Below are 21,314 nucleotides of genomic sequence, written 5' to 3' on the forward strand. Positions count from 1 at the left end.
CATTGATAAAAGGTGTTCACAAATAAATGTTAATGAGTTTGAACTATGCCTTCTAGAAAGAGGAAAACATTTCCAGCACCTTCTGTGATATTGGTAAGTACAGTGTATTTAACTATAATTAATATAATTGTTTAATTTCTCTGTTTTAATTGTACTAATGATGAATCCCATCTCCCAACATGCCTGCAACCACTACCAGTGAAGCCTATGTCCGAGCTTATACCATGACATGAATGTGTTGCCAACCTTACAAAAAGACTACAATCCATACAAACATCTTTGGTTATGCACATTAACTGGGTACCTGACAAGTTCCCCTATGAGTATGGCTACTACGTGACTTACTAACAGCAAACATTGACTGAGGCATCTGCTTGATTAATTATCCTAATGCCAGGGAATTACCAAATGCACAGTACGCAACGCACAGTAATCTATTCCCATGTTTAAAAAACCCTGTCTGGACAGCAAAAGTAATTAGACACAAGAAAAAGGTGGCGATGGCTATGACTTGACGCACAAGGTATCTTGGCAGGGTAACGAGCAAGACAAATCTTGTGCTCCACCAATTAACATGAAGAGTACGTACACAGCCTTAAAAAAAAAAAAAAAAAAAAAAAAGAGAGAGAGAGAGAGAGAAAAGAAAAAAGAAAGCACCCAGAAGAAATAGTCAGGTATTTTGACCGTTGTTTCCAGGTCCTATAGGGGTTATAAGGGGTGCCAGCAGTATAGTCACTGTGAAGGACATGGAGATGCCATGTACTCTCATGTGGGATAGTGTTATCATCTTGAAAGGAGCCTCATTGTGGGTCTCCATTTGGCTGACTGACTGAATCATGCAATATCCAGATTTATGGGGAATTTGGATGTGACAGTGACCAGACTGCATTATGGCAGGCATATTTGCTGTCAAGGTTTCTGTCAACCATTCCTGATCACAGCAAAGGTGGTTCACCCTATTGTGCACCAAGTAAATCTTAACCCCTTCACATTTGCACCTGTCATCCAAGAACAAATATTGGATTCCCTTCAACTTTCTGTCTCAACCCACACCATTAGTTGGTGTGTGGCAGCTGGATGAGGGAATTATTGTCCCATGCGTATGCTGCCATGAACAACGCAACACAAATGGCAGCGACCTGGGAGAGGTCCCATCTTTCTAATATTTTGGGGAGGCACAGCAGTGTGACTCCTGGCATCATGGTGTGGGGAACAATCGGGTATGACTTCAGGTAAAGCATGGTTGTGACTGATGGCACATCACGGACATCATCTGTTACCTCTCAAGTGGCAGTATACTGGTGCCCTTTTTCAATATGAAAATGCTCGTTCCCCATGACACGTGCCCTTATGAACTGTCTTTGTGATGTTGAGATATTCCTGTAGCCAGTAGGATCTCCAGATCTCTGCCTGATGGAGTATGTATGGGACCAACTAGGACATCAACTCCATCCCAGTGCCAGTAGCCACGATAACAAGGATCAGTTACAACAGTTGTGAGCCAACTTCCCTCAGCTAGCATGCATCTGGACCAGAGGGGTGCAATGTCACACTAGTAAGTGGCCTCAAACTGCCAAATTCTTTGTAAATTTCACTTGATTTTGCAATCACTGAAATAATGTCATATATTCTTTCAATCCATGAGTTTTATTTTGTTGCCTCCTGCCCCTCTGGGTGCTCACTTAAGGCAATGTTTGAAGGCACAGGTGCCTCGAAATGCTTGGCTTGTATTTTTTTTTTTAATCCCCTTCCCAACACCAGAACTTCCAAGCTCAACTGAGACCAACTATATTTCCTGTTTGGCATCTTCCCAACCCTATATACCTTAGTTGTTATTTCTTCTGATTTTACTTCAACATACATCCTTTCAATTCTTTTCAGAGTTACCTTTTCTACTTTACTCTTCTTCCTTCCCCTGTAATTCCCATTTCTCTTGTCTTGTGTTCTCTATCATTCAATTACGTCTGACCTGCAAGATTCTGCTAAGTTCAGTCCTCATTTTTGCCCTTACCAATTATGGCAGGTTAACTAGTCAACAAATTTAAACCTTTTATCTGCATTTGGTTTGTGAATGGGTGGATTCAACTAATTTTGGGGTGCTGAATTCAATGGTATAATCATTTTTTCTGTATAACGTCACATTTCTCAGGTACATAGCGGAATCAAAGACAGTACTTGCGAACATTTACAGAAGTAAAACAAACAAGAAACAAGTACTCAGAACTCAATGCTATTTTATCGGTATTTATGGACAGGACACCAATAGAAGATCTAAATTAATTCATAACACATTTTCAACTTTAATCTCCTTTAGTATTTAAAAAATGTGATGATGATACTTTTGTCTATCATTTCACCACTGCCCCTTACAAGACTCATCATCAGAGGGTACCACTTTTATAATGTTGTTCTATTGTACAGACATCTTGGTGAAAGTTCTCAAACCACTTTCTGCTTGCAGCTCCAAAACGTTCTGGAAAGAATTCAAGTGAGAATGTTAAAAGTGAATTTTAAGCAAAATTCTACACCCCATGTTCTTGTAGCTGCCTAACAGATAATTTACAATGGAAACATAGTGTTCACTGCTTCTGTTGTCCAAAATGACCTTCATAATTGCCAAAATGACCTTCATAATTGCCCATTGAAAAATGGCTAAACAGATAATTTGATATTTGTGAATTTGGTATCAAAAGTTGTATCTTTCATCAATTTTATTAGCTGGGGTCCAACAAATATACCTTCTTTCAGCTTTGCTTCACTCAATTTTGAAAACTATACTTTCAAATGATCGAAGACCTGGCCTCCTTTACCCACATCTTTTCCAAAGTTCTTCATAAGGTCCAACTTAAAGATGAATAGGAGGCAAAATGATGGACCGATTTTCACATTTTCCTTTCCAGATACTTAAGATCTTCTTAAAGGCCGTTCCCTGACTGTAAAGCAGTCAAGTTACGGCTGTCCCCATAGGCACAAAAACAAAAAAAGAAAACAAAAAACAACACCAGCAATATTTTTTGAATCCACTCTGTAAACCACCTGTAGCTTGAAATTTACAGATAGGAAAAGATAGCCTTTCATTTCGCACCACCAGCAAATTCACTGAGATACGTTTACATCCTTTATTTTATGTCTAATTTTGCTAGAATGCCCTGCAATATCTGTGAGGTGGAAGTAACAGCTTCAAAAATGATCTTTAGGCTCACATCACACCACTGGAAAGCTGAATGGCATGGCTTGGCGGCCCCTTGTTCACCAATGATTTGGTTGAAGTGGTGGAACAGGTTAGGCAGGCTATATGAGGTGCAAAGTGATTATGCTGATCACCAACAGTACAGCCAAATACATCATTTATATGCCTTCTTAATAAACATTTTGTTTAGGCCCTAGACGGAAGTACAGTAAACAGCTAAATATAGAAAATAAACAATAAAAAACAAGAACCCCTGAAAACTCAAAAATCTTACAAGCTAGAACATTTTGAAATGCAGATTCGGATACTACACACCAGAACGTATATTACTTGATTTATTTCATCTCCAGTGCAGTATGTAGTATTATTACTTATAGCCTACAGTTTTAATATCTTCTGCTTTAGACTCCTTCCCTGCTACTTGTCTCTTTCTTGATTCAGTGTTTGCAAAAATGTTGTTTAACTGAATCTACATGTATACAGTATCATTTCTTTTTCCTGATTCCTCTCTTGGTTAAGGAACGACAAGTTAGAGAATCTTTAAAATCCACAAGTTACTGATATGACGACAGGAAAGTAAATCTTGCTTGCCAATATCAAGTGTAATTTAATTTTAAAATGTGAAATTTTCTGATGAAAAGAGACTCAAGTTTGCAGCTAAGCAAACAACATCCTTTCTTTTTAAATAACACAATGTCTTTCGACAACGATTTTCGACATCTAAAGTAGAATACATCCAATATACAAATCATTGGATACCAATATTAAAAATGTCCTTCAGAGGTATTACGGATAAATATTTTTATTTACTTCGAAATTTTGGGCACTCTACTTTGCATGATCTCACAACTCATCTTTCTAGAACCTGTGAAGTTCCTTGTTTTCATAACAAAATTCTACAAGGACATGAGGTAAGGAACATTTCCACTAGTATGTGCTACATATACATAATCATTGCTGAAGCAGGAAAATTTTTAGGAAAATGGGGAAGAGTGTGGTATAAATTACACAAATAGTATTCCAAGGATGCTGCAAGGAAGGGTCTCTGGCATGTGGAAAAAGGTCAAGGATGCACATTTTACCTAAGCGTAATATAATGAAATGATTCAATGAAAAATTATAATACTGCAGTGGCACTGTTAATTAGTAACACATTCAGTATTTGAGTAATGACAGAAACAAGATTTTTTCACTGCCTTACCAAGGAAAAAAGAAAATAATACTAGAACCAGTCCAATGATGATAACCTCTTAAAGGAAAAAGGACAAAATTGCCTAATTCCTGACTTTCTAATACTGATTTTACTAAGTATTTAATCAGTAATTTACTATGTAGCTTTGTTTATTCTTATTTCTATTTTTATCTTGAGAGATTTAGAGGATATTTAATCAGTAGTTTATTAAGTAACTTTAATTATTCTTATTCCTATTCTTATCTTGAGAAATTTAGAGGATAAATTAAATAACAACTTCAACTACTATAATTACATACATTACTTATTGCGCTAAGCTTAGGATAAGCATGTATATTATAAAAAGCACTTACCAACACCAGCTGCATGCGTTCCCCTGTGGAGATCAGAGAGACTTCCTTGTTGTTGCATAAGATGACCATTCATGGGTAGATCACTCAGTCTTCCAAGGAAACCAAGACGCATTTCTATATCTTTTTTTTCCAATAAAAATGTAACGATATAAAATCATTAGGATTTATATTAACATTGAAAGAATTATTTTCAACCTTAACTAAGAAAAGTAATATTATGGTACAAACAAAATGGGAGTAAGAACCAAATGCTGGGAAGAATAAACTAATAGACAATAACACTGATGCATCAACAGAAAGCAATTAATGCACAGTAATAAAATTTCGATAATACATTTGTCTAGGTAACATAATTAAGTAATTAAGATTGTAAGATCAAAGGTTAATGTGTGTGCATGATAAGCCATTGCAAATGTGAAACACAGGTACATTGATAACTGGTGTAACTGCCAGAATGTTGAATGCAAGCATTTGTTGTGTTGTACAGGTGCTGGATGTCAGTTTGTGGGATGGAGTTCCACGCCTGTCACAGCTGATCAATACAGAGACAGTTAACGCTCTTTGTGGATGACGCTTAAGTTGTCGTCCAATGATGTTCCGTATGTGCTTGACTGGAGAAGATCTGGTGATCGAGCAGGCCAAGGCAACCTGTCAACACTGTGCAGAGCATGTTGTGTTACATCAGCAGTACATGGGCGTGTGTTAACCTGTAGGAAAAAACCCTGGAATGCTGTTCCTGAATGACAGCACAGCAGGGTCAAATCACCAGACTTACATACAATATTGCAGTCATCGTGCATGGGATAATGATGAGAGTGCTCCTGCTGTCATACGAAACTGTACCCTAGACCCTAACACCAAGTGTAGGTCCAGTGTGTCTAAGCACGCAGATTGGTTGGATGCAGGCTCCTAACTGGCCTCCTCCTAACCAATACATCGCCATCACAGGTAATGAGGTAGTACCAACTTTCATCAGAGCACACAAGGGACCCCACCCTGCCAATGAGCTCTCACTTGACACCATTGAAGTCGCAAACAGCAGTTGTTTGGGGTCAGTAGAATGCATTCTACACGACATCTGGCTTGGACATGTCTCTGAAGTAACCTATTTGTAACAGTTCATTGTGTTACAGTGGTGCCAACTGCCGCTCAAACTGCTGCTGCAGATGCAATGGGAGCACCAGAGCCATCCATCAAACATGATAGTCTTCCCTTCTGGTTGTGCGCTGTGGCAATTCGGAGCCCAGCCTTTTTGTGACAGGATGTTCTCATGACCACTGTTGCCAGAAATCATGAACAGTGGCTTTATTCCTGCCAAGTATTTTTGCAGTATTGCAGAATGAACATACAGCTTTTCATAACCCTATCACATGACCTTGTTCAAACTCAGGGAGGTGTTGATAATAGCATCTTTGTCACCTTAAAAGCTTTCTTGATTAACAGCAACTCACCATGTCCAATCTCAAACGTAACTAATGCTCATGACCATTTCTGTAGCGAGTACTTAAAGCAAAACTGATTTGTATCCTCATAGTGATGCTACTAGTGCCACTCTCATGTGACTAGAGTGAAATTTGAATAGACATCATCTTTCAGAAGTAGAAACGCACCTACCACATTTCGTTTATGTTGTGCAACTCCTTCCTGGTGTTACTATTTCTTTTCCATCATTGTATAAATATTATGAGATCCACGAGCAATAATGGATTAAGACTTTAGTCTCCAGCTTGCATACACTACACTGACAGGTAGTATCTGGTACAAGCTTTGTTACATCACCACAAGTATTTGGTACAAACTTTGTTACATCACCAAATAATGAAAGCACTGAAAACATATTTCATAAACATAGACTGAATAGGGAGATACTAATATTTAGTAAAGACTGCAGTTAAATGTTGAATTTTTGAAACAACTTTCATTTCTAAGGGCATGGCACTGACGTAAGCATCTACTGCTAAACAGCATTTTGCAGGAAACTGGTCGATGTTATTTAGATTCTGAGTTATAAACATAGCAAATATGTTCATTAATGTAGTATTTAATGTGGCTAGTGAGTATTAAAATAATCGGTACACAACTGAAACACATTTTAAACATACTACTACTTCTTTGAGAAAGAAAGATGAACAACTGAAGACAAACAAGTCAATCATGTCTGTAACTGCAAGAGAATACAGACAAACAAGTCATCATGTCAACAGCTATGAGAGCACCTCAGCTGAAACTGCAGAATAAAACAGAGATCTCATACAATGTATACTTAATAAAGCAATAACGAAAACCTATAAAATCTGAAAATTAATCACAAACAGCTACACAGTTTTGCTTAAATTTTGTATGCAACAGTAAGGTTATTAATGCTCCTGCTAAAACAATTTGAGTTGAATATGGTCAAAATGGAGGCAAGTGAAAAATATTTAAAAATGCAAACTCAGCTATAATCACAGTTACTCACTCTCATTTCCATTCATATCCACTGACCCATATGAATATCACACAGAATGTAAAACTATAGACATAGTCCAAATTCTACAACCTACATAAAATATGGATAAAGCAGTGCAGCAACCTGGTCCGGCCATGGCTACAGGTCAAAGAGCCCGGGTGTCAGAGTGGTCAAATGCTACACCAGTTGCATTTGTAACACAGTGGTATCTGGAATAACATTTATTTGCCAAGATGGGTATCAGAGCATTAAAGCTGCCACAGTACATCATACTGCAGCTGAGACTCAGCACATGCTGTGAAGAGCTGCTTATATGCCTCATCAGCACGACGCATCACTGCTGGTGCAGGTCAGTGTGCCGCATTCCATTGTGTTGTCATGGGGGGGGGGGGGGGGGGCAGTGAGAGGACGGGGAAACAGTGGCCCCGATATTGGTTGTCGCGAAGGATTGGCCCTGGTCACCCACCATGGGTCTACCAAGAAGCAGATGTTCAAGAGTTAGCCAAGAGCTGGGCGATCGCACCACGCCTGAATAGCGTGTAGATAACAGCTTGCAGATCATTCATGAATGACCCCTCGGTGGGTGGGAGGCTGGCTGCACACCAGTCTTCTCCTCATTTGCGACATACCCGTAGGCAGCAATGGTAGACCACAACTATTGTAGATTGCATCAAGTTGACTGCATCTCGGCACTGAAGTCAGCAAGCAGATAGCAGGCAGCCCAGTATTTATCAGCTTGTCGTGGCTTGGTTGGTTGGTTTGGAGATTAAAGGGCTATCAAGATATCTGTCCCTTTTTCTTCAGATTATCTGTCCCTTTTTTTCAGTCACACAGGTCTCAGATTAAAACCATACCCCAAAGGACTCCAGGCCCCTGAAATCCACGGAACGGACAAAATGCATAAAACTATGTATATAACCACACTGAAGTAGAAAACAGAAGTATCAAAACAAAATTGAAAACATTAACTAAAAGGAAAAAAGCAGTAAAAGTTAGTAAAATAATACAGCAAAGGCCTTGACTGGCTGATCGCAAGAATAAAAAAGGATGGGCCAGCCATTCTGCATCACACTAAAACCCCAGCGTAAAAAAACACACAGCAAGAGAAACACTGATGGTGAAAGAACGGCCACCAAGGTGAACAGATAGCACCAGAGGGAGCAAGGAAGAGTTAAAATGCACAAAGGGTGAGGGCCTGGAAGATGAGGGTAAGGCACCCACCCTTCAATAGAATGATAAAGAAACCCTTCAGACGAAAAGTCCATTGCAGGGCACCTAAGTTAGGACAGTCCAACAAGATGTGGACCATTGTCAAGCGTAAACCACAGTGACACTGAAGTGGGTCCACGCAACGTCAGTGTGATTCAGGCATCAAAGAATGTGAAGGTGCTGTCAGTATTTTACTTAAGCTGACAAAGATGAGGAAGCCAAGTTAAGCGGGCATTGAAAACCAGTCCTGAAATTGAAGAGTCCACTACATTAATGAGGTGGTCATCAAGATAAAGTTGTAAGTGCAGATGAACTGTAAGCTAAGTATGGCCGATGCGGAGCTGGCAAAGAACAATGGAGTTCTTGCGAGAGGTTGGCATGGGGAACCTCCACACATTCATTGTCTCCTTTACTATACGTAAGCTATGCAGCAACACCAGGAAGCACCATTCTGTATTACAGAGGCCAAAAACCTTGCGGTGTGACACCAATCAAAGATCAGATTCCGGGATGCCAATCTCCAGACTCGGTTTACAAGTAGCCTCTTTGGCTAGCCTGTTGGCAATTTCATTTGCTGGGATTCCAATGTGTCCCAGGGTCCCTACACAGACCACTGACTATCCACATTGTTTGAGGACATGAACTGACTCTTGGATGGCCATTACCAAAGGATGGTGAGGGTAGCACTGGTAAAGAGTTTGTAAGGTGCTCATGGAGTTGCTACAAAAGAGGAAGGACTCCCCGACACGGGAACGGATTTGCTCAAGAGCGTGAGGGACGGCTACAAGCTCTGCAGTGAAAACACTGCAGCCATCTGGCAAGGAGCGCTGTTTAGTATGTCCTCCATGAGAATAAGCGAATACAACGTGACCATCAACCATCGATCCATCCATGTAAATTACCTCTGAACCCCCATCAACCATCGATCCATCCATGTAAACTACCTCTGAACCCTGGAACGTGTCAAGAATAGAGAGAAACAGGCAGTAGAGGGCCGCAGGATGAACTGAGCCTTTTGGGACTTGTGATAGGTCCAGACAAAGCTGTGGTCGAGGTATACACCATGAAGGTATCCGAGTGAACCCAGAGGAGAGGCAGTAGGGGGAAAATCTTGAGTTCAGTGAGAAGGGATTGGACACAGACTGCAATAGTAATCCCCACCATTGCGGGGAATGGATTGCCATGTTAGGGAAAAGGAGACAGTAATTCGGATGTTTCGGCGAGCTACGAATGTGTACAGTATAATTGGTAAGCAGTCGCTGCCACCCAATCTGCAATGGAGGGACGCCAGCTTCCACAAGTAGGCTGTTCACAGGGCTTTGTCTGAAAGCTCCCACTGCAAGTTGAATTAAGTTGAACTCCACAGTGGTGTAAAGGTCCAGCATATGCAATGCTGTGGACAATGCTGATCCACACACTAGACTCCAATTGTCAAGAAGGGACTGTACAACGGTGTTGTACAGCTGCAGCAGTGTAGGACAATCTGCACTCCAGTCAGTGTGACTCAGGCATCGAAGACTGTTAAGGTGCTGTCAGCACTTTACTTAAGCTGACGAAGATGAGGAAGCCAAGTTAAGCGGGCATTGAAAACCAGTCCTAAAAACTGATAAGAGTCTACTACGTTAAGGAGATGGTCATCAAGATAAAGTTGTAAGTGCAGGCGAACTGTACGATGGCAACAGAAGTGTATGACACAAGAAAAGTGAAAACCATGGGTGAGGGCCCATGACTGCACCTTCAGTATGGCTCTTTGCAGTTGATGTTCAGCCACACAAATAGTAGATGAGAAAAGGAAATGCAAAAGTCATCAACAGATAAGAAGCGTTATACTGAGGACCCCACAGCTGGTGCCAGAACATTAATGGCCACTAAAAAGAAGGACGCTCAGGACCCCATTCTCCTGGATATGGGGGCAACTGTGTGAAGCACTGATTCAAACTCTGAAGGTGTGAATCGACAAAAAGTTCCACATAAAAATCAGGAGTGGGTCCCAGAGACCCCATTCATGTAATGCAGTGAGGATGTGGTGTTGCCAAGTGATATCACAGACTTTTGTCAAGTCAAGAAAGATGGCAACAAGTTGATGATGGTGGGAGAAGGCCATTCGGATGGCAGACTCCAGGTATACTAAGTTGTTAACGGTGGAGAAACCTCGGCGAAAACTGCCCTGGGACGGAGCTGGAAGGCCCTGTGACTCAAGGAGTCAATATATCTAGCGAGTCCTTAACAGGTTTTAGCATTGGCATGATGATACTTTCTTGCCACTGCAACAGGAATTTGTCATCGCTCCAGATGCAGTTGAAGATGGCAAGGTGGTGGTGCTGGTAATCTGCTGATAAATGTTTAATCATTTAGCGATGAATGCCGTCTGGCCCAAGGGCTGTGTTGGGACAATGTGCAAGAGCACTGAGAAATTCCCACTCACTGAATGGAGCATTATATGGCTCAGGATGGCATGTAGTAAAAGACAGGTGTTGTCATTCCACCCACTGTTCTAGGGTATGAAAGGCAGGATGAAGAGGTTCGAAAACAATATTCTGCAAAACACTCTGTGATTGCGTCTGCATCACTATATACAGCTCCATGTGCGGAATCCCAGGTATACATGTAGAGGTCTGATGTCAAGTAAAGGCGCCTGAGCTTAATCCAAATCTGGATAAGAGAGGATCATGTTCCAATGGTGGAGATATACTGTTCCCAGCACTCCTACTTCAATTACCTAACACACCCAGGCACAGAGCCGTTTGAAGGCAATGACATGCTCCATCGATGGGTGCTGCTTATGAGGTCGAACGACTTTCCTACGATCTCTGAAGGCCGCAGCTACTTCCAGCAACCACTGGGACACCGTCTTTCCCATGGGCAACCTTAGGAACAGGGCACATTGTTGATTCAGCTGCAGAAATGATGGTTGTAGTAACAGTCTGAATCAACGCACTGAAGTTGGCATGCAATGGAGATCCAACGGTGGTGGAAAGAGGTGAAAGCATCCCATTTAGCCTTGGTAAGAGTCCAACAGGCAAGTGTACAGGTGAGAGATGCTGAAGGAGGGACAGGAAGAGAGGAAAGCGGTCATTACCACACAGGTCTTGCACTCTCCAGTGTATAAATGGTAGAAGGCCAGGACTGAAAACTGAGAGATCAATAGCCAAGAATGTGCCATGTGCCACACTTTAAACAATTGGGGGCACATGTATTTAGGAGGCAAAGGTCAAGATTAGTTAGCAGATTCTCAACATCTTTACCATGGCCTGTGATCTTGGTTCTACCCCGCAAAGGGTTAAGGGCCTTGATATCACCCAAAATCAGAAAATGTGGGGAGTTCAGAAATTAGTGTAGCTTCTATGTATTTCAGCATCTGGAGGAAAGTAGCCTTTCAGATGGTAATTGCTTGCGTTGTCCTCACCCTGTCAGCCAAATCTTCTAAAGGTATATGAAGGAGCACAGGTTCACTACAGACAGAGGTAAGGACATAAATAAATACTCCACCTGAGACCCTGTTACAGTCATTACGATTTTTGTAATACACCTGATAGCCACAAAGAGCATGGTCTGCATTGCTGAAAACCAGGTTTCCTGAAGGGGAATGCAGAAAGCAGGTGCAATGCTCAAGAACTGTCGTAACTCAGTCAAGTGGGGGGAAAAAACTATCGCAACTCCACTGGAGGATGACACTTTCTGTAGTTTGGGAAGGCATGAAGGGACCAAGGAGACAGTTTACGCCTCATAGTCACCTACTACAACCTGTTGAGGGCTTGTGGTCTCTTTACTGATTGGTTCTGAGGTTCCGGTGAGATCTAGGTCCTCAGAGGACACTAGGATTTCCACCTCACCCTCAGAATTGGAACTTGCAGGAAGCAGTGGTATGGGGGACCCATGATCTCTTTCTTCTTCATCCTTTTCTCATTTTCTTTTTCCTGTCCTCACGCTTCTATTTTGGTTTCTCTGGTGGGGAGGGCTGTTCTGAGTTTGTCTCAGGAACCAATGATCATTGTGAAGCCCTACATCCAGCAGCTTGTGGCTCCTTCAGCCAATGGCTGGTGTCCAGCTTCAAAGCAGCAGAATCTTTGGAAGGCAGCACACCGAGGGACCACTTCCTTGTGAGAGGAGTTGTAGGAGAATGTTGCTTCTCCATCTAAGGGATGGGGACCGATGTCCCCAATGGCTGGCGGGGTGTTGCTCCCAAAATAGATGTTTGACGATCAACAGGAGGAGAAGCACCCCTAACCATCAAAACTGCAGGCGTAGACAGGCCGCCTGAGGACCCACTATATGAGGCACAGCTGGCAGGATGACCATCGCCAGAGTGGGTGACGTCCCTGTATTTTTGCCTCTGTGTAGATCGGTTTGTCCAGGGTCTTACACTCCATTCTTTTCTGCTCTTTCTGAGAAACAGTGCAGTCACAAGCAGAGGAAATGGTGCTCTCCGCAGCTGACACAAATGGAAGGAGTAAAAGGAATGTTTGTGTGTGATGGACGTCCACAGTCCCAACATGTGGGGCTGGTGTTACAAGAGGACATGTGTCCAAATTTCCAACGTGCCCCAGGGAAGTGTGTTGGGATCCTTGCTGTTCAAGTTGTATATTAATGGTGTTGCAGACAATATTAATAATAAAACCAGTCTTTTTGCAGAAATGCAGTTGTCTATGATGAAGTACTATCTGGGAGAAGCTGCATAAATATTCAGTCAGACCCTGATGAGATTTCAACATGGCACATAGATTGGTAACTTGCTCTAAATGTTCAGAAATGTAAAATTTTGCACTTCACAAAACAAAACAAAAAGGCTATGATCATAATATCAATGAGTCACTGTTGGAACTGGCGTACTCATAGAAATACCTGGGTGTAACACTTTGTAGGAATATGAAATGGAATGATCACACAGATTCAGTCATGGATAAAGCATGTGGTAGACTTCGGTTTATTGGTAGAATACTGGGGAAGTGCAATCAGTATACAAAAGAGATTGCTTACAAATGACTTGTGCGACCCATCCTAGAAATTGCTTATGTGTGTGGGACCCGTACCAGAGAGGACTGACAGAGGATACTGAACACATACAGAGAAGGGCAGCAGGAATGGTCACAGGTGTGTTTAATCCACGGGAAAGTGTAACAGAGATACTGAGGGAACTGAACTGGCATACTCTTGGAGACAGATATAACTATCCTGAAAAAGTTTATTAACAAAGTTTCAAGAACCAGCTTTAAACATTCACTCTAGTGATATACTACAACCCCAGTATATCGCTCACACAGGGATCGTGAGGATAAGATTAGAATAATTACTGTACACACACAGAGGCATTCAAACAATCATTCTTCCCATTCTCCCTACGTGAGTGGAACAGGAAGAACCCCTAATGACTTGAATAGTACACCTCTCTGCTGTATATTGGCGTACAACTCGTCACCAGGCTGCAAGAGGAGACCTCTATGGAATATAATGCCCTGGACCATGTTTAAGCTCTTATGGGGAGTGATGGAAACTGGCACATCACCCAGCTTGTCACAGGCGAGCAACGCCCGCAACTGGGTAGGGGATGCTGTTTTCATCAATAATGACCCATTCTGCATTTTGTACATCCCTGCCACTATCCCAAATTTTTCCTCTCAGTTCTCTATAAAAAAACAGAGGCTATGTTGTTAAAAAAGGATTCCTCATCAGACCTGGCACAAACAAAATGAGGAGAACACACCTGTCCATGATCTTTAGCTCTCGTTCCTTCCATGGAGTAGCCAGGGAAGGGATCGATATGCGATCTTATCTGTCATTATTGTACTGGCCTTTTTCTCACTTAGAGACTGCTGGGGCCATTTGACCACCAGCGGCAGACAACTTCATCCCCATCATAGCAGGTCATCCACCTACTCCAATCAGGGCTCTTGCCACGGGTGCCACCCAGCCACAGCAAAGGCCACCTGGCGTGATGGCCATTGCTGAGAGTCCTGATGCCCCAAGAAGACGGGCATCTACTCCTTGGCATACGTGAGGAATTTGTAGCATAGGCATTAGCAGTGTAATCCCCGTGTTGTCAGAGGGCTACAACCAAGAGCGTGCATGACGATCCCTCCCCCAACCAACTGGCTACCACGTTAGACATAAGGTACAAAAAGATCCATTATTATCATGGGTGTAAAGTATGCACTCTCCAAGACATCCTTGCCTATAAGGCTGGATTACAGGTGCAGTTAGATTTCCATTACAATAATATGTGCAGAAGGTGTCAGCCAAGGGTGTATACATGATGCACCGCATAAGGCATCCTTCTCCAGAAGTCCCACACTTCTTTAGAATTTGGAAAGGTGGAGGTCGAACCCTCAAAGGGGACCAGAACTTTTTAGTCCAAAACGTAGGAGACTCCTTTTAGTTTCCTATTACAACAGGCAGGAATACCTCGGGTCTATTCTAGGCCCCAAACCCGCAGGGGGCAGTTGTAGTTTCACTGATATTCAATAGATCGGTATTCTCTCTGCTTCTGGTGAGACGGACAGAATGATGACACAACTAAATGTGTCCTTGAGCTCTGAAAGTCCCATTATTTAAAGAGCTGAGCCTGCACCTCAGGTGTGGTGGCTTTAGGGTATGAGCAAATTTGCCCTTGTTTATTGGTCTCATCAGCGCTCCCTGCCTCACTGTGGTGGTTCACTAATTATACTTGGTCACCGAGCTTGGGTATTTTTGCAACTTTTGACTACTGCAGTGGTGCTCTGATGCTTAGAGGTACAGAATGTTGCTTCATACGGCCTGTTATGGTGTACTGAGGTGTTTGCTCTTTGCTTCTCTTGCTTGGAGGTTGCATGGCAGTACTTACCTAGTGCCTTGCCTTATGCTACAATGGTGGTACGCCATGTTGACAATCTGACTCGGACCCCGGCTTCAAGCTACCCTTCTTGGCTCTGAACTTGCCAGGTAAAATTTCACAGCATTTAGGCACACACACCGAATTTATTTTGGGACACTCCCTTCTTCCAAAAAATTTCAAAAAATGCTTTCTGGTTTATGCAAGTCGGTCAATGAACAGGTATTTGATGCGTTAGTAGGTCCAGAAAATGGACACTTCTACACCTGAGACAGACACTTCTACACCTGAGACAAATGTAAAGTAACCAAACTGGTATCAGAAACATGGCAAAAATGGTGGTCTTAACGCTTATGGTTACAACATTTCGATGTTGGTTCTCCTCATACTGCAGAATGTCTTGAAACATTTGAACAATGGAAATTTTCCCTTGCTGAGATGCAACTAGTTTATCTGAAGAGTATGTGAGGTCAGGATTTAGGATGTTGTTAAGATAAAAGTAGATTTTGTGCTGGCAGTACTTCCACTGGTTTCTCTGGTAAATACAAGTGGATTAGTTTGTGCACTGTGATACCAATGAGTGTGGCTGGGAGATGGGAGTTCATCCATGCTATCTCAAATGTAGTACTGTTCAGCAAGATACTGTTGTCACCTAACTTGAACTTTACCATGTCCTTAGGTTTCCCATTCTCTTAGCACTTCATGATCATGGTGTCTGTTGCAAAAACTGAGTAGATCCAATGTGAACCTATCTTCTGAAAATGAGATTGCGGGGTGAATATTTCCTTCTGGCAATTCATTGCTTCTGCTTGCTCAAGGAACAGTTGTTGCGTATCTGCACAACAGTCTGCACTCTTCTGGCTGGACAAACGATGATGTTTTCCCATTGACACTCTTGAAGGTCCCCTAGTGACATAAGAGCATGAGCATTTCCATGTTCAGAAATTATTAATACTTCTTGAGTCGTCACTTGTACCCAGTTACTCATCGGCCCCATCTTACAGGATAAGGGTAAACCATATGACACTGGTATCTCGTGTTCATTCCTACCACTGGTAGTTGGACCGATGTGTACAATCTCGCTCTGTCTTTACTCACTTCTATAGTTGCTACGTGGTAAAATAATGCCAAGCTCTTTTCTGCCACTTGAGGAAAGAAACTTTTATCACACCCTACCTCCTTCACAAATGTGTATACAAAATAAAGCAACTGTGAGATAACCTGTACCCAAAAATGTAATGACCTATGGTAAAGTAATGTAAATATAAAATCACATACACTTGAAGAGGAACAGACAAATGCATTAAATAGCACTTAGGAATAACATAATGAAACCCAAACGTTATTATCTGTAACACAGTCTCAATGTGTATGGTACTTTATGCGCATCACCCTACACTGGTGTGGCAGACTGTAGTCGAGCTCATGGCTGCTGATTATATGTACCATGTACACCAATGTCCAAGGGTATCTCTGTCATCATTACCGCAGTGGTTCTCCCATTGAAACCTGCAATGGTCACTCCCTGTAGCATGGGAATACAGGATACATTTACCTAGATGCTAACATGGGTGTAGTGCCTTCATACCAGCATCATGAGAGAGGACATGTGTGCCCTTTCTTCTTTCATTGTTGATCAAGGTGTCAGTACAATCTGTGAATCTCTTCCCAGCAGAGGCACAATACAAAATTGTCAATGCTTTTGTGGCCACTAGTTGACAAACTGCTTCTTGGCTTCTGTCTTGTAAATTTCAGCTGATGTTTGTTTAATGATTTTTCTGACATTTTGCCAGCATGGGTGACTGGAAGAAGAAAGTGCGATTGATCGCTGTGATGGGGTGAAGGGGCCACACTAAATTAGGCCTCAAGGTGAATGGAGCCTGGATTGCCATGCTGTGGCAAGAGACTGTTACAGGCAGCAATGGGCGAACCACAACAGTAAAGACAATGGGAAAGCCCTTGGATGTTGGTGGGCCTAGTATATAAAGTCTGCAGCCATGAGCTCATCTCCAGTCTGCCACCAGCAATGGAGGGTAAAGCTCTGACAATGCCAGCCACTCGTGCTGGTGGAATGTCAGAAAAAGAATCTGAGACAGGAGCCAACAGGCAATTTGTCATAATAACTCAACATTTTAGAGATGGTTCTATGCACTCACTCCATTCTACCACTGGTTTGTCAATGGAATAAGCTTGTTTGTAACTTCTGGATACGAAGTACACAATGTAACTGTTTCATCAAGTCAGATATAAAATTCGTACTGTGATTTGTAATTGAGGTATCAAGCACACCAAATTTAGGTATCCAGCTAACTAGAGCGTACACTACTGTACTAGTCTGCTGATCAAGAATCACCACCATTGCCAGGAACCTTGAAAAATGATCTATAATTGTTACACATTTTTTCGCGGCAGGCGTTCTACTGAATGGTCCTGAGATATCAAGAACAACAATCTGAAAGGGATCCAATGCCTCTAGTAGTCTTCGCAAAAGAATTGTTTGATGACTAAGATCAGCTCTTTGGGCACAAGGTACACTGTCCTTTACATATGGCTCAACATCACATTTTCTTGTTTTCCAACAGAACCTTTCCGTGACTCATCTGTCCGTCATTCTGCATCCTTTATGATATTTTTAACATATGATCATGTGCATGTTGCAATACCTCACCGTCCACCAATGCCAGAACCAACAAGCATGGTCCACATTTCGTCGTTCTGCAGAGGAAGCCCTCATGCATCTCTTAATGTGGTTGTGACCTGAATGCCTGACAGTCTTTGTCAGACACCTGCACTTTCTGCCACTCCATTATACTTTTCCCTAGTGCATTCAATACTGCAGCCTCTCTACTCAATATATCTGTGTTTGTGTGTTTCTTACCCAGTTCATGAATCACCTCATAATAAAACTCTCAGAGTTTGAGTGCCCATGTTGTTATTTCTTTATTTACATGTCAAGTTCCGTATGACCAAACTGAGGAGCAAATCTCAAACGTCATGGAATTTGTCAGTACATGAAATTACAACATAAGAGTAATAACAGATAAAAATAAAATGTTTATGAACCCAAAAAAAGTCAATCACTAGTCTACGTAAACACAATCAACAATACAACAAGAATCAGCTTAACTTTTCAAGGAACTCTTCGACAGAATAGAAGGAGTGACCCACATGGAAACTCTTCAGTTTCGATTTGAAAGCATGTGGATTACTGCTAAGATTTTTGAATTCGAGCAGTAGCTTATGGAAAATGGATGCAGCTGTAATACTGCACACCTTTCTGCACAAGAGTTAAGGAACTCCGATCCAAATGCAGGTTAGATTTCTGCTGAGTATTAACTGAGTGAAAGCTGCTTAGTTTTGGGAATAAGCTAATACTGTTAACAAGAAATAACAGTAAGGAATATATATATACACTGAGAGGCTAATGTCAAAATACCCAGACTCGTGAACCGCGGTCGACAAGAGGTTCATGAACTTACGCCACTTATTGCTCGAACCACCCATTTCTGAGCCAAAAACATTCTTTTAGAATGGGAACACTTACCCATAATATAATACCATATGACATAAGCGAATGAAAACAAGCAAAGAAGACTAATTTTCGTGTTGAATGATCACTCACTTCAGGTACCGTTCAAATAGTGAAAATGGCAGCATTAAGTCTTTGAACAAGATCCCAAACATGGACTTTCCACAAAAGTTTGCTACCTATATGAACACCTAGAAATTTAAACTGTTCAGTTTCACTAATCATATGCCCATTCTGTGAAATTAAAATGTCAGGTTTTGTTGAATTGCATGTTAGAAACTGTAAAAACTGAGTCTTACTGTGATTTAGCGTTAATTTATTTTCTACAAGCCACGAATGTAGGTCATATTTGAAACCGGCCAATGTTGCACACAACATCCTTTACTACCAAGCTAGTGTTGTCAGCAAACAGAAATATTTTAGAGTTACCCGTAATACTAGAGGGCATATCATTTATATAAATTAGGAACAGGAGTGGCCCCAACATTGATCTCTGGGGCACCCTTCACTTGACTGTACCCCACTCAGACCTCACATCACAGCCATTCTCAATATTGTGAATAATGACCTTTACTGTCTGTTGCTATAGTAAGAGGTGAACCAATTGTGAGCTACTCCCCATATTCCATAATGGTCCAACTTCTGGAGCAATATTTTGTGATCAGCACAAACAAACGCCTTAGTTAAATCAAAAAATGGGTCTAGCATTCGAAACATTTTGTTTAACCCATCCAGTACCTTGCAGAGAAAAGAGAATATAGCATTTTCAGTTGTTAAATGACTTCTAAAGCCGAACTGTAGATTTGATAGCAAATCGTGTGATATAAAAGGATCAATTATCCTTACGCACACACAGCATTTTCAATAACTTTAGCAAACACTGAAGGCATAGAAATAGGTCTAAAATTAACTACATTATCCTTTTCTCCCTTTTTAATGAAGCAACTTTACTGATGAGTACTTTAAATTGTTCAGGAAAGTAGACTGACCATTCCTAAAGGAAAAATTACAAATGTGGCTAAATACAGTACCTCAATATTCTGCTAGGCACTCGATCATATCCATGAGAGTCCTTAGTCTTCAGTGATTTAATTATTGACTCAATCTACTTGAATGGTCTTTCAGCACAGTCATTTTAATGATGTGTGATTGTCACAACCTTAAACTTTCAGCCATATGCTACTGGATGTTTCATTCCATTAATATTCTGGCTCACAGCCAAACCTCCAGGTGTCTGACACGCAGATTGGTACCAAATGTTGTATATCGACAGGGTATCAGCCAAAACTCCGATTTAGTTTGTACTAGGTGCTGTTGTCCTGCAGACTGTTAACAAGAAATAACAGTAAGGAATACATATATGCACTGAGAGGCTAATGTCAAAATACCCAGACTCGTGAACCGCGGTCGACAAGAGGTTCATGAACTTATGCCACTTATTGCTCGAACCACCCATTTCTGAGCCAAAAACATTCTTTTAGAATGGGAACAGTTACCCCTAATATAATACCATATGACATAAGCGAATGAAAACCGCCGCCGTTGGATAAGCAGCTGCAGCAGCAAGTCGTATACTCTTAGCTCACTTATTTGTTACATAGCTTAATTCTTAATTTCTTTGCGTGTTTTTGTTATTTGCGTTGTTTAATTCATAAATTTCGGGTGTATTGTAGTATTTGAGAGTTGTAGCATCGCGTTTTAGTACCTGAATAGTGTAAAATCGTGTAGTCTCCTTCCGCCGCCGAGCAGTGTGTCAGCAGTGCGCAAGTAGCAGCGTTACTGCATTTACTAGGCAATCTTGTATCTTAATAACCGTTTAAATTTTGTGTCGAATTGTTTGTGCTCTCTGTAGATTAGTTCAGACGTTCTTTGCACAACAGTTTTTAGCATGGATAGGGACTGCAACTGCTGTGTTCGGATGCAGGCTGAGTTGGCATCCCTTCGCTCCCAGCTTCAGGCAGTGTTGGCTTCGGTCACACAGCTTGAGGCTGTTGCCAATGGGCATCACTGTGCGGGTCCGGATGGGGGTTTGTCGGGGACGGCCAGCTCGTCCCACGCATCCCCTGATCGGACTACGACTGTGGCTGCCCGGGATACTGCCCACATTGAGGCTGATCCCTCACCTGTGGTAGAGTGGGAGGTCGTCTCGAGGTGTGGCAGGGGGCGAAAGACATTCTGGAGGGCTGAATGGAAGGCCTCTCCAGTTTGTCTGACGAACCAGTTTCAGGCTCTGTCTCAGGCTGATACTGATCTTCGGCCAGACATGGCTGCTTGTCCTGTTCCAGAGGTTGCCCCTCAGTCTGTACGATCCAGGCAGTCGCAGAGGGTGGGCTTACTGGTAGTTGGGAGCTCCAACGTCAGGCGCGTAATGGGCCCCCTTAGGGATATGGCAGCAAGAGAGGGGAAGAAAACCAATGTGCACTCTGCGTGCATACTGGGGGGAGTCATTCCAGATGTGGAAAGGGTCCTTCCGGATGCCATGAAGGGTACAGGGTGCACCCATCTGCAGGTGGTCGCTCATGTCCGCACCAATGATATGTGTCGCTATGGATCGGAGGAAATCCTCTCTGGCTTCCGGCGGCTATCT

The 21,314-nt window shown here is 42.1% G+C and overlaps 1 protein-coding gene across 1 annotated transcript in view; it reads right to left on the reverse strand.

Moving 5' to 3' along the window:
* The window catches only part of LOC124616784 (mediator of RNA polymerase II transcription subunit 4), a 70,930-nt gene that overhangs the window by 17,668 nt on the left and 31,948 nt on the right, over positions 1–21,314 (reverse strand). Inside the window, exon 4 of the mRNA XM_047145196.1 lies at positions 4,736–4,855. Coding sequence (XP_047001152.1) covers positions 4,736–4,855 — 120 coding nt within the window. The remainder of the gene's footprint in view (positions 1–4,735; positions 4,856–21,314) is intronic.

Source organism: Schistocerca americana, chromosome 1 (genome assembly GCF_021461395.2).
Source record: "Schistocerca americana isolate TAMUIC-IGC-003095 chromosome 1, iqSchAmer2.1, whole genome shotgun sequence".
Classification (NCBI taxonomy): domain Eukaryota; kingdom Metazoa; phylum Arthropoda; class Insecta; order Orthoptera; family Acrididae; genus Schistocerca; species Schistocerca americana.